Source organism: Gavialis gangeticus, unplaced genomic scaffold (assembly GCF_001723915.1).
Source record: "Gavialis gangeticus isolate Ggan-Ray unplaced genomic scaffold, GavGan_comp1, whole genome shotgun sequence".
In the NCBI taxonomy this organism is placed as follows: domain Eukaryota; kingdom Metazoa; phylum Chordata; order Crocodylia; family Gavialidae; genus Gavialis; species Gavialis gangeticus.
In genome coordinates, this window is record NW_017729034.1 from 14,971,389 (window position 1) to 14,983,857 (window position 12,469).

Sequence of the window (12,469 nt, forward strand, 5' to 3'; positions counted from 1 at the left end):
AGATCCGCCACCGGGAGGGGCACAGCTGGCAAGGGGCAAATCCCTCTTTCGCAGCAGCTCAGCTCAAGCCCCTGGGAAAGGGTGATTTGCTCTCCTCTTCCCCGGGAAGTCGCTGCTGGAGGAGGCTGCAGGTGCGTGACTCACACTGCGATCACAAGGTTTAGAGGGAGGGAGCGCAGCCCCTGCCAGCATAGGGGCAGGGGTGGGAAAAACAACCCTGTTACAGCGTGCTAAGCCCAAGGACACGCGCCTCCGCGCTCACGCCGGGCTCGGGCCGCTGGCTGCAACAAGGAGGGGGGGAGGGGGGGAAGCAGGGGCATTGCCTCCCCCGCCAGCTGCGGGTCACCCAGGGACCGCGGCCAGCAGGAATCTGGCTGCGGAACAGGGGCAGAAAACAGCTCTACTCCCAGCCGAGCTCCCCTCCGCCGTCCCGGAAAAGAGGAAAGGATAGCTTGCTTTGTAGCAGTGGCGTGTGGACCAATCCATCCCAACACCCAGCGGGGGAGGGGGACTTCATCCCCAAAGCATTATGGCACGGGCCTGCAAGTTCGGAGCACAGTCCCCACTTCTACATGCACATTTCCACACCAATACATAGCTACAGGCAGCAGCGCCGTTGCTCTGTCGCTGCCGCATCCTTCATGCCCAGAGCTCTCCCCCCCCCCCCTCCAATAATGGAAGGGCCCAGAACTGCCGGGGGGGGGGGGGGGCCCCCTGTGACGTCACAATGCCCCGCTCATTGGCCCGGCTGTTTGTGTATCCCGCGATCAGCTGGCGTTCGGGGCGGGGGCGGCTGCGGCTACTGTGCCAGCGAGAGCTCCGGGGCCTGGGGCATCGGGGGGCGCTTTGGTGACACAGCAAACAGGTTCAGCCGGGGGAAGGGCAGGAAGGGAGGGAGGAAAAGCCCCAGAAAGAAGGAACCCAGCCAGGTCCAGCCAAAGCCAGAGGACCGAGATGAAGTTCCAGTACAAAGAAGATCATCCTTTCGAGTACAGGAAAAAGGAGGGCGAGAAGATCCGAAAGAAGTATCCGGACCGAGTCCCAGTAAGTGCCCCCCGGCCTGGGGTCTCTGATGGCAGGGTGCTGAGCTTTGTTTTATCCGGGGGGTTATAGATTTGGAAGGGTGCGTGCGTGTGTGTTGGGGGTGGGGTAAGGATAGGACTGCAGGCTCTGTTTGCTATTTTTGTGCTGATCTGTTTTTAAATCTTCCCTTCTGTGTACTGAGCCGCTTTTCTAGGCCGGGATCCTAGTCATGTTACTTAGACATCTAGGTCCCAGGCTATAGGGTTATATCCAGATGGAGATCTGTAGGCTTTGATGTGTTTGTACTGGTGGTGGGGTGGAAGCTGCCCCTCCTCTCCTCCCCCATCAGCCGCAGCACTGTGGTAGGGTAAGTGCTGCTAATCTTTTTTTATGGCAGTCTGTGCGCATGGGGTTGGGGGTGGGGAAGGAACCAACCATTTGCGCTGCAAAAATGGAGGAAAGCATTGGAAAGTGGAATAAGGGGAATCCTTCGCAGAAAACTGCACAGTGTCATTTGGGTGTCTTCCCTTTATTTCTAAATAGTGTGCTCTCTTCCAGCCCCTCTTTTCAATGCAGTCTTGCTTCCTTCTTGCCCTTGGCTCTGAGAAATAATTGAAGCAACCCCTCAATTGTTTGCCCTCCTGTGTAATCTCCTTGTGGAAAAAGCCATTGCATAGAAAACAAGGTCATGGTCTCCCCACCTCACTGCACTTCCTCATCCTTCCATCCCTTTGGAGAGCTTCTATCATTCTAATTATTAATAATAATTAAGAAATGGAAATGGTGAGCAGAACTCATTAGTAATCTTTGGCCCTTTTCATTAGATGTTTTCAGAACATTCTTTCTTTTAATCCCCACTGGAGGCCTCTGTCCTAGATTTACCATTCAGGGTACAGCTTTCTAAAACAGTCTGCTCTCCCCCATGGATCCAATGGGGGGAGATGGAGCACTGAATCATACATTATTTGCAGCGTTTCAGCACCCTTTCATGAGAGGTCTTCTGGTTGCGCTTGCACAAGTAGGAGCACAGGTGCATGGGCAGAGCTGTGTGCAAGTCACAAGGCTGGAGCAGCAGGTGCAGTGTTGGTGCTAGTCAGGAGTGAGGTGATGGCCTCCATGTCTTCGGACCAAAATGGCCGGGGGCGCTGTAAGTCAGGAGCTGTGAAGGAGTGTGAGCACTAGAATAGCAGGCTGTGCTGAAGATCATGATGGATGTGTCTGAGAGCACCTTGTGCGGCACTAAAGACCACAATAGCAAGAGGTGAGGAGGGAGGTCAAGGCTCGGGGGCACCAGCGGAGTTGTGCGGAGGATCCAGGTCTAAAATAGCAACATGTGCCACAGCTTGAGATGAAGGAGAAAAGCCATGTGGGGAGGCCTGTGTCTGGAGTAACAGGAAGAGGTTCCTTTGGCTGTGATGGAAATAACTTCCTGAAAATCACTGATGGAGTCATAGAAAATAACCAGAAATGGCAGACAGGGCTCCCTGCATCAGCCCTGTGTCTACCCTTCCTGACAGCTGAATCCCTGGTGATGACGTCCCTTCAGCTGCTTACACTGCAGTGCCCTGGTGCATCTCAGCATTTTAGCAGAGATTAGACTGTTGGCACAGTCCCACATTACAGCAGAGACCGCCCAGCAGTAGCTAGCTCCAGAGATGACCTGTATTTACCCTTTGATATTTCTGCCCCTCCCCTTTGTCCAGATGTCTGTCTTTGTGTTTCTACAGCCAGGTTTTCAAACCTTTGGGATCAGAACCAGTGCAGAGAGTGAAAGGAGAGGAGATAATGTTGCAGAAACAGTCTGTGAATAGTGTGGGATTATTTGGGGAAGGTGGTAGGTCCTGAGAATGGATACCTGGGCCATGTCCAGACAAGCGTGGCCATGCGGTATGTGGCAGTGCAGACCCATCTGCAATGCCACGCACCTTGTATTCAGGTGTTTTCCGTTGTGCTACCTTGCAGTGCAGGGGGTGTGGGGGGCTTGGACCCTGAAGATCCAGGGGTCAAAAAACCTGTGCAGAAATAAAGCAGGGCAGCAGACACGGGGACAGCATTGTGCGGCCCAAAACTGGAGCCTGGCCGGTGGGAGCCATGATCCAGCTGCCGGCCAGGCTTCAAACTGGAGGAGCTTCGTGGCTACAATTTTCTTGGCCCCCAGGACTCCAGGTGCTGACCCCAGCCTCCCTTACCCCACCCGGGGTAACCTGCCACTCTCCAGAGGGCTCACGACATGGGCATTCCTTGGGGACAACTAGCAGTGGTGCAAGGTGTCCTGCTGATAGTTGTGCCCAGGGAATGAAATATCCACGCTTGCCTGAACACGGTCCTGGTGGTATGTCATCCAGAAGAATTGGCTTCAATGGATATCCAGCCAGCCAAATTGCCACATCTTCTACTTACCTCCTTGCAAGATGAAATCTCTCAACCTCTGAATCGCACCACTTTCTGGGGCTTGGTCACCCCCATACTATTCCCTACTTACCCTGAGGCCTACACTCCTCTCTCCCCAAAAGTCATATTTAGATTCACCCTCCTATGTCAAGTTCATTAGTTCACTGTTGTTTTTACAAGTTTCTCTTCGGCTTTAGTCTGGAAAATCTTAGGGAAGAAGTCATTCCACTCCTATGTTCTCTCCCACTTCCTCCCATATGGCACGGTTCCATGTAGCAATGCCACTATTCTTCATGTGGCAGGCAAACGTGCTGCTCAAGACCCCCAAATCATCCTTCTTCACCATGCCATTCTCACATTTAATATGGCATCTTTACAGGTATCTGTGCACAAACATGTCCCCGTCCCCAGGATGCAACACCTCCCTCTCCAAAACATGAATGCATTTCAGCTGCTGAGTCATTCAGGGCTATAAAGATACCTATGCAGATGCCCTTGTTTTACACTGGCCTGTAATTTTCTTTGTCCTCAGTTCCTGGGATTTTAGCATTAAATTCATCTCAAGCCAGACTGACTTTAGATAGAGCACTGAGAACTCAGTACACCTGGAAATTGGGTCTAAAATATCTCAAGACAAATACTTAACATTACAGAACAGGTTTGAATGTTGGAGTCTAAGATTCTTTGTTTCTTTTTTTTGTTTTCTTTCTCTGAATTAGGGAGAGCAGAGGGATTTCAGCCTCTGGCTGTTAAAATGAGTCAAAATGGCTTCTGCCATTTTGGTTGGAATGACAGGCCACATAATTTATATCTCAAATGTCTCAAATTTATGTCTCAAATAGCCATGAGTGGTTTCTTGGACAAAGCAGAGAATTCCAAGGGAAAAATTATTTCCCACTTTTTCAATGGCTTGCTGTCCAAAAAAAAAATCTAATCAAATTCTGAGTTTGCCAAATCTCTCTCAGCGTTTGAAGTATTGATCACATTTGACTTAAAAGATTTTTACCTAGCTCTGGGTAGAGAGATAATTTCCATAGTTCTTTGCTTGCTAATATACATGTGCCTCAGATTCTTTTGTACAGCACATACTGATAATTTACCAGTGGAACTTGGTGTCACAGGATATGAGGAAAGTCAACAGTCTAGTAGGTATACACATTTACATGGATAATAAAACATCCACAGTTATACTAGGCGGGATCAAACCATTATAAAGAATATAATCCCTTATGTTTGGGATATCAACTACGCATTTGCTAATCGGGTAGGGAAGAAATTTCCCCAGTGAGCCATATTCCATTGTAAGGTTTTAGGGTTTTTTCCTTTTTCCTGGGAAGAATGTGGAATGGGCTGCCATAGGAGGCTGGATACTGGACTTCATGGGTGATCAGTCTGTTCTTATTTTACAGTCTTAAGTTTCATCCTTACATCTGTTCCTCCAGGCTGTACAGTGATGCCTTCTGTCCCAGTCCTGAGCTCTCCGTTCAGTTCTACGTGTTGCCCCTCAGTCCTGCCATATGTGTTGCCCCTCAGTCCTGCTTCACAGAAGTTGGTTCTTCAGCAGAACTTGAGATGATTTCCATGGGCCTGGAAAAACCATCTCCCTGAAAGGGCAGCTAGTGTTTCTGTTGTCTTTCTTATGGTTCTCACTCTGTTTCTTTCTCTCCAGGTTATTGTTGAGAAGGCGCCCAAAGCCAGAGTACCTGACCTTGACAAGAGGAAGTACCTTGTGCCTTCTGACCTCACAGGTAACAAACCCCTCCCCCTTTTTCTTATGTCTTGTAATGAGACATTCCCAGGAGTCCTTTGTATCCCAATGGGATCAGCACAAGACTCTTCTTTGCTGGGAGAATAAATAGCCCCCCATCATGCTGTGCATCTAGTACAGGGGTGGACAAAATACAGGCTGCAGGCTGGATCCAGCCTGCCAGTTGATTGCATCTGGCCTGTGGCTGCCCCAGTAGAGTTCTACCCAGGGCAGCTTGCACCATGCTCCTGACCACACCTGCCCTGTGCCCACTGATGGTACTGCCCCAGCCCCGGGCAATGCACATAGATTCCTGGTGGGGCTGCCTGCCACCCACTCATAGTTTCATAGTTTCTAGGGTCAGAAGGGACCTGAGTAGATCATCTAGTCCGACCCCCTGGGATGGCAGGAAAGAGTACTGGGGTCAAACGACCCCAGCAAGGTGTACATCTAGGTGTATAGTCAGCAGCTCGTAGGTGGCTGCTCATCATGCCAGGCAGCCAAGTGGGTGGAAAGCAGCTGAGAGCTAGAGCTGGAGCCCCCTGTGCTGGGGCAGGAGCTGCTTGGCTACAACTTCACCCACATCTGGCTGGGCATATGATGCCCTGTGCTACCTGCTGCCTGGAGTGGCACAGCAGGGGCAGAAGAAGGTGAAGGGGCCACAGGAGGTAGTGGTAGCCAAGCAGTACAGAGGCAGCTGCAGCAGTGGTCCCACTGGAAACCTGTGCATGCTGGCTGCAGCTGGGGTGGTGCCATTGATGGACATGGGATGGACGCGGGTGGGAGCACAGCACAGGCTGCCCTCAGCAGGAGCAGGCAGAGCTCAGCCCCACCTGCACTGCACCAAACCACTCTGCTTGGGCGAGCTTTGCTGCATGCATTTCCTGCCTCTCTCCCCTCATCCCCAGCTGGCATCTAGGACCTAGCATTCAGGCAACCCCCCACACACATGTGGACACTCCTCCCCACCCCCACCCTGAGCACACAGAGTATACAAAAAGTAAGCCTTTATTCTGACCTATTATGCAATTGCTTCTATATCCTCTATGCAAATTCACACTAATCAGGACAAAAATATTTCTTGAAATAAAATTAAAATATTTTATAGTAGATGTTTGGTTTTTAGTATATGATTTGTGTTTTTTTTAAATCTACGATTTGTTAAAATGATATTTTTCTGAAAGGTTTTATGTGTGCGGCCCTTTTGACAGCTCACCAAAACTCATTAAGTGGCCTTCCAGTCAAAATAATTGCCCACTGCTGATCTAGTTCTAAGCTAGGAGTTAGGACTCTTGGGTTCTCTTCTCACCTCTGCTGCTGATTTGGATACTTCTTAATACTGCCTTACCTCAGCTTCCCCATCTTTCATCATTGCACAAATTAATTTCACAAGTGGGTTGGTCTGTTTAATTGCAGTACATAAAGTACTATGAAATCTGATGAATGGCCCTCTTGGTATTCTAATGATGGCACTGGGTGTGTGTCACTGGTGACTTCTTTTGTAATAAGAATAACTTCGCTGTGTAACATACACTTGGATAGAACTAACAGCCCAAGATGATTTATCTCAGGGTGGGCAAAATGCAGCCTGGCCCATGGGACCTCTAAAAAAATTTGGAAAATTAATATATATCTACCCCTGGCTGCCTGTCATGTGGCCCTCGATAACTTGCCAAAACTCAGTAAGCGGCCCTCCACCTGAAATAATTGCCCACCCAATTTATCTTGAACTAAAGTAGCCAAAGACTGTCATTGGAAAATATTCCTCTTCTGTTTTGTCAGTTCTCAAAATAGCCCCACCGTGAAATTCTTCATGCCGCTTGATTTGTAGCATGACAGCCATGAAGTTCCACTTCCAAGCAACCATGGTTTGGTTACTGGGTGTGGTTAAACCTGCTTCTGTTTTGGACCATGAAAAGGAAAATATTATGAATCGATTAAAGGAAATGCCCCCTGTCCTTGCAGTTTATAATTAACCATGGAACTCATTCCCATGGAACAAGGTTTAAGCGAATACTGAGTATGGATTAAACATGTTTTATGAGTTAGAGTACCATTTGCCATGACACTAAGGGAAAATTTACAAGAACCTTCAACCCAAAGGATTTAATGATTAAGCTGGTCATATGCTCAGTAGGGTTGATTCTTCCCCTCCTCATAGAGAAGCACTGAGTGCCAGAATAAAGTAAAAGCTGCGAATAGAAGCCTAGATGTAGGAGAATCCAGTGGTCTGAGCCAGTAAGAGAGAAAATACAGATACTGCCGTAATCTAAGCACTGGACAGCCCTGGGAAAGCTGCAAGTGGTCCATGGATGTGGGTGAATCTCTGATCTTTCCTGGAATGCTTGTTGTCTCTGGGTTCTGTTTCCCTTTCAGCATTGTTCATTTATTCCCAGTCTTTATATAATGCCTGTGGTCTGTTTTTATGGTGAAACTGAAAATAAACTGGGCCCAAAGGAAAACTCGTAAGTCGAAATGATTTGAATTCTGCTGAAGAAGATTGGAATTGGAACATCGGTCGAAATATTGCTTCTGATCTTTTTGTCTGCAACGAGACAACCTTGGACCCCACCAGGCCCTGACCAGCTTTGAAATCTAGAAATTTCAGATGTAGCACTGGACTTTTTACCTTAGGGCCTGTCTTCTGCCTAAACTTATGCTTTCTGATAACAAGATGTCAGTCATTGTTTAGTATTTCTTCCTCCAAGGGGTCAGGTGTACTGAGGGTGAAGGCATTTCAGGGGAAAGTTGTTGTGGGAGCAGCTGGCTCACAAACTGGTCTTTTTCTTAAACACAGTCCCAGGCCACTCCCTCAGCCTCTGGTTGAGTGGCCTGGGACTGGGATGACAGGAGGACTGCAGGACAGGGTTGAAGGGAACTGGTAGAACTGTTTGAGAAACCTAGGACTGAGATAGTAGGGGAAGTACAAGTTAATATCAAATTGTACTGGCTCAGGCATATGTGCATTGTCTGTATTCTCTGGGTGTTCTCTCTCTGATCCTTGAGTTTTAATCACTTCCCCTCCATTCTTTTTTTGTCTCTTCCTCGTCCCTCTTCAGTTGGCCAGTTCTACTTCTTAATCCGAAAGCGGATCCACCTGAGGCCAGAGGATGCCCTTTTCTTCTTTGTCAATAATACCATTCCTCCCACCAGTGCTACCATGGGCCAGCTGTACGAGGTAAGTCCCACCCATCTCTTCAATTTATTGACCCCAAGTAAGTAACTGTCTGCTTGGTGAGCACAGCTGACATCTTTCCATGGGCCTCTTGCTCTTTGTGACTGCACCGTATGACTCCTGTTTTCTTGCAGTGCCTCTTCAAATGCAACACTGTGCCCATGGCCTGTTTTCCACTTGCTTTTGTGGGAATGTCCCATTCTGTTGTTATGCTCAACGGGCTTGGAAGAGGTTGGCAAGGGGTCCAGCTTCTAATACTTGTATTAGCAAATCCATGCTCACTATAAGAATGTTACATTAGGAAGCTGTGCAGCATCCCCACCATGTCAATACCATTGTTATAGGGCAAGTTTCATCCCAGTTCTTCCAGCACAATTTTTTGGCAGGCCTGGTGGCCTAGTGGTTAGAGACCCAGCCTGGGAGAAAGGCCTCCGGGATTCTGAGAGGTGCTGCTAATATTTTAATAGTGGCCTACTACAAATAAGCATTTGTTCACAGCTCTGAAGGAAGGAGTAGCTGGAGAACCAATTCTTTGGCTTTCCTTCTTAAGCAAAAACATTTTCCCAACAGCTCTGGGCAGACAGAGCTTTATGATGAGTGCAAATTTTGTGAGAGTTCATTCTCTTTGTATCTAGACAAACATGTTGAGTTTATTGCTGTTTTATAGTCTGAAATCTGTGAGTGAAGACCTCCTAACGAAGTCTGCCTTTCGCTTGCCAATCTTTACAGAACCCCTTGGCACTTGGTACCATTTGGTCCCTTTTAAAATCACGTAATTTGTTCCTGAGAAGGATTTCTGTGAGCCCTGATGGCTTTAGCTCTTACAAGCCTGGTTTGTTGACTGAGACAACAGGATGAATCTGTTTGAAGGAGGGAAGTTGCCCTGCATTTCCCTTTGTTTTGGAAATGGCATTGCAGCCAGGGCTTCTCTCAAGTCCCATCCAGCACATCATTTTCTACCAAGAGACTCCACCTAAATTTGAAAAATGTGACAGAAGATGAATATACAAGACCAATTTTCACACCTTGGCACCCCATGGGACATGCTAGCTGTCAGAACTGAGATATCACATATAAGACAGTGGGCTTCTCTCTGTCTCCCTAATAATGCTTATTTCCACTGGAGAATATTCAGTGGAGCTACAGATTTAAACATCTGTAAAACCCCAAGGTCCTCAAGAGCTACTAGTTACTTGTAACATGTCCTCAGTTGCTCCTCCTGATCTAAAGGCCTTATTCTGAAAGATGCTGACTTCTGCATCTTCTGTTGGCTTACCTCCTATCCCAGCCATTCTCAGAGTCAGGACTCTGGTGCCAAGTGTCAGATTGGTAACTGAGACCCTGTGTCCCCCATGTTCTTCATTGCAGCTTGCCAGTGACACATGCATGGAACAATCATTTTTATCCTTCTGTCAGCCTTGGGGGAGGACTATTTTTTGTGAATGAGAGAACTCACCTTTTCATAACTGACCATAGAGAAGAGCATGACATTGAGACTCTAGGAAGGAAGTGAGAACTGGAAAAAAAAATGTTCTTGTGTCTTGCTGTTCTAGGGGTCCCTAGTGTGGGACTTGCATGTAAGGTGAACATCAGCTTTGACCTCTCTCCATCTGTTTTTTTTTTTTTTCTCTCCCCTGCCACCTTTAGGATAACCATGAGGAGGACTATTTTCTCTATGTGGCCTACAGTGATGAGAGTGTCTACGGCAAGTGAGCTCCGGTCCGATCCGGTCCGGGCATGCAGGCATGATGGACTGACAAGACTGGTTTGTGGGGAGGGGGGGGTTGCATCAGAGAGGAGGAAAGAGAAAGAGTAAGAAGAGGAACACAGAACTGGAAACAAACCACATACATAATGCCGCCATTTTCATGCATTTATTATCGTTGTTATTTTTCAAGCAGGGTGGGAGAGGACATGGCTAGCTGGAGTGACCTGATGACAAGGTTCTGAGCAGTGGGATGTGAGGAAGTTTCCCCACATCTCCATCCTTCCCTCCCTTCCTCCCTGCCATGGGTGGGAATTCTCTTAGCTAGTAGCGGACTGTTAGACAACCAGACTGACTGACTGTCATCATAGCAGTGGGAAATGAAGGAGGGAGGGACTACAGGGAGGGACCAGTCTGTGTGCCCATTTCTTAGATGAGGGAGGTGCTCCTGGAGCCTGTGTCCTTGTCATACCTTACCTTCACCATCTTTCACAATAAGTCTGGGGTGTGCTATGCACGCTGGCACTCTTGATGTGCTCCTGTGCTCTGGCTGTCCCTATACTGACAATATTCACTCCACCTTGATACACGTGAAAGAGTTCCAAGGCTGGTATAACATGCCCTGCCCTATTTCAGTGCTAACCTTTCCATCACCGGTGGTCATTTATTCTTCAGGCTGAGGTGCAGGAGGAAGAGTTTTGAGTGTGTGTGTGTTTTTAAGTAACAATTGCATTGAAGTGCTGGACCTCCCTTGTTCCTTACAATGCACCCCAGACAGATAGAATTGTTGAAATATCAGGCCAGAAGAGACCACATGTCATCACTTAATCCATCCCCCTGCTGTGAGGCAAGATCAGGTACATAAGACCACCCTTGACAGGTGTTTGTCTAAACAGCTCTTAACATCCATGATGACGGGGTTTCAGTCTCCATAGGTAGCTTGTTCCCTTGCTTGCACATCTTTCTTGCCAGATAGTTTTCTTGATATCTAAGCAAAATCTCCCTTGGCTGCAAATTAAGCTGATTTTTCTTCTTGTTGCACTCTCTGTCGGAATAATGGATTTCTGTCTTCTTCCTTACAGTGTTTTTGTTGAAGGCTGAAAAAAAGAGGTTTTCTTATCTAACTCCTCTCTAATCATCTCTAGATCCTGGCATTCTCTTAAAAGAGCCATCTATTTCACCTCCCCTCACAAGTGGTCCTTGGGACCTGTTTTTGGGCAAGAGTGCCACACCATGGCCACACAGGGTACTACTGCTTTGGGGAAAGGGGAGTCAAAACATCTAGGGCTGTATTATTTGACGTCAGTGTTGGTCTTAAAGAGATATCAGAGATTCCATCCTATGTGAGCCTTATGCTGAGATGCCAAAGCAGCGTGTTTTCAGTGGCACAAATAGCAGATGTTCTCATAACTGCCATTGCTTTAACCGGGGATTTGGGATGGGAGGTGAGTTTTGAGGAAATTTCAGGTTGCGGGGTTTAATCTGTCATTAAATGTAATAATCTAAACATTCCTATATTGGTAGCATCTGGATAGAGGGACCAACAGGAGGTGGGGGGAAACAACAAAGGTGGAAAGGACAGATCCTGCATAAAGTGAGGAAACAGAGAGTGTTTGCCATAATATGATATACAGATGGACCCCACCTCTCTCTTTTCCTGCATAGTTGGCCAGGGAGGAAGAGGTAAGAAATCTTAAGTTAGCACTTCATAGGGGCAAAGAAGCAGAGAAGTTGCTAGCTTCTGGTTAGGTGCCTGAAATCTGTTTTCCCTGCCCATCTTTCTCAACTGCTGCCCCACTGTTTTATGCAGGAAAAGAAGAGCATACTGTGGATGAGGCAGGGAGGCACTGACGGCTGTGTGGGGAGCCCAACACTGAGGGAGTACAGGGCATTTGTGGCTTTACCTGTACTAATATGCAGACAGAACATAGGGCACAAGAAGAGAAATGTGTAAGCAAGCAATCCCCCTTTTGCACCTCATGAATTTAGGTTTCCTTTCCTGTCCCACACTTTCACAGGATGCTCAAGTCAGGGTGAACTCACATGTGTGACACCATTATTGGTAAGTTTGGTTCTACCAAGGATACTGCAGTGCTTTCCCCTCTTTTCGCCACCCCACATTGCTTGGGGTGTTTCCCTATCCTTTGGGTGGAAATCCACATTGGCCTCTTCTTTCCATGAGCTTTGAACTTTCTGAAGGTTTAGAACATCCCCCCCTGGGTAAACCATGTTGTGGGGGGCTGCGGAGGACTGTGTCCTTTTCTCCTTAAAGCTTATGCTTGCTTACCCACTTACCTGCACACACACATGTTCGCGTGCTGTCTTGCACTCATGCATGCTCTCATGCACGCGCAGAGGAGAGGCATCTGAAACTGGGAGTGCTTGATTCTGTGTTCAGACCTCTCCGCCCCCTCCCCCCCCCCCCCCC

General features: G+C 47.9%; 1 protein-coding gene across 1 annotated transcript; it reads left to right on the top strand.

Moving 5' to 3' along the window:
- The first annotated feature begins 771 nt into the window (after positions 1–771).
- On the top strand, positions 772–11,995 carry GABARAPL1 (GABA type A receptor associated protein like 1). The gene is made up of 4 exons (XM_019527262.1): positions 772–1,044; positions 5,084–5,162; positions 8,221–8,339; positions 9,984–11,995. Exons 1-4 carry the CDS (start codon positions 955–957, stop codon positions 10,047–10,049), a joined length of 354 nt encoding a protein of 117 aa, XP_019382807.1. The 5' UTR covers positions 772–954; the 3' UTR covers positions 10,050–11,995.
- The last annotated feature ends 474 nt before the right edge of the window (positions 11,996–12,469 follow it).

What these genes read in the sequence shown, in the direction of transcription:
- GABARAPL1 (XM_019527262.1), top strand. Translation starts at nt 955, where the DNA reads ATGAAGTTCCAGTACAAAGAAGATCATCCTTTCGAGTACAGGAAAAAG. An exon ending in TGTGCCTTCTGACCTCACAG is followed by an intron (nt 5,163 to 8,220) that starts GTAACAAACCCC and finishes GTCCCTCTTCAG; the next exon opens with TTGGCCAGTTCTACTTCTTA. An exon ending in CCATGGGCCAGCTGTACGAG is followed by an intron (nt 8,340 to 9,983) that starts GTAAGTCCCACC and finishes TGCCACCTTTAG; the next exon opens with GATAACCATGAGGAGGACTA.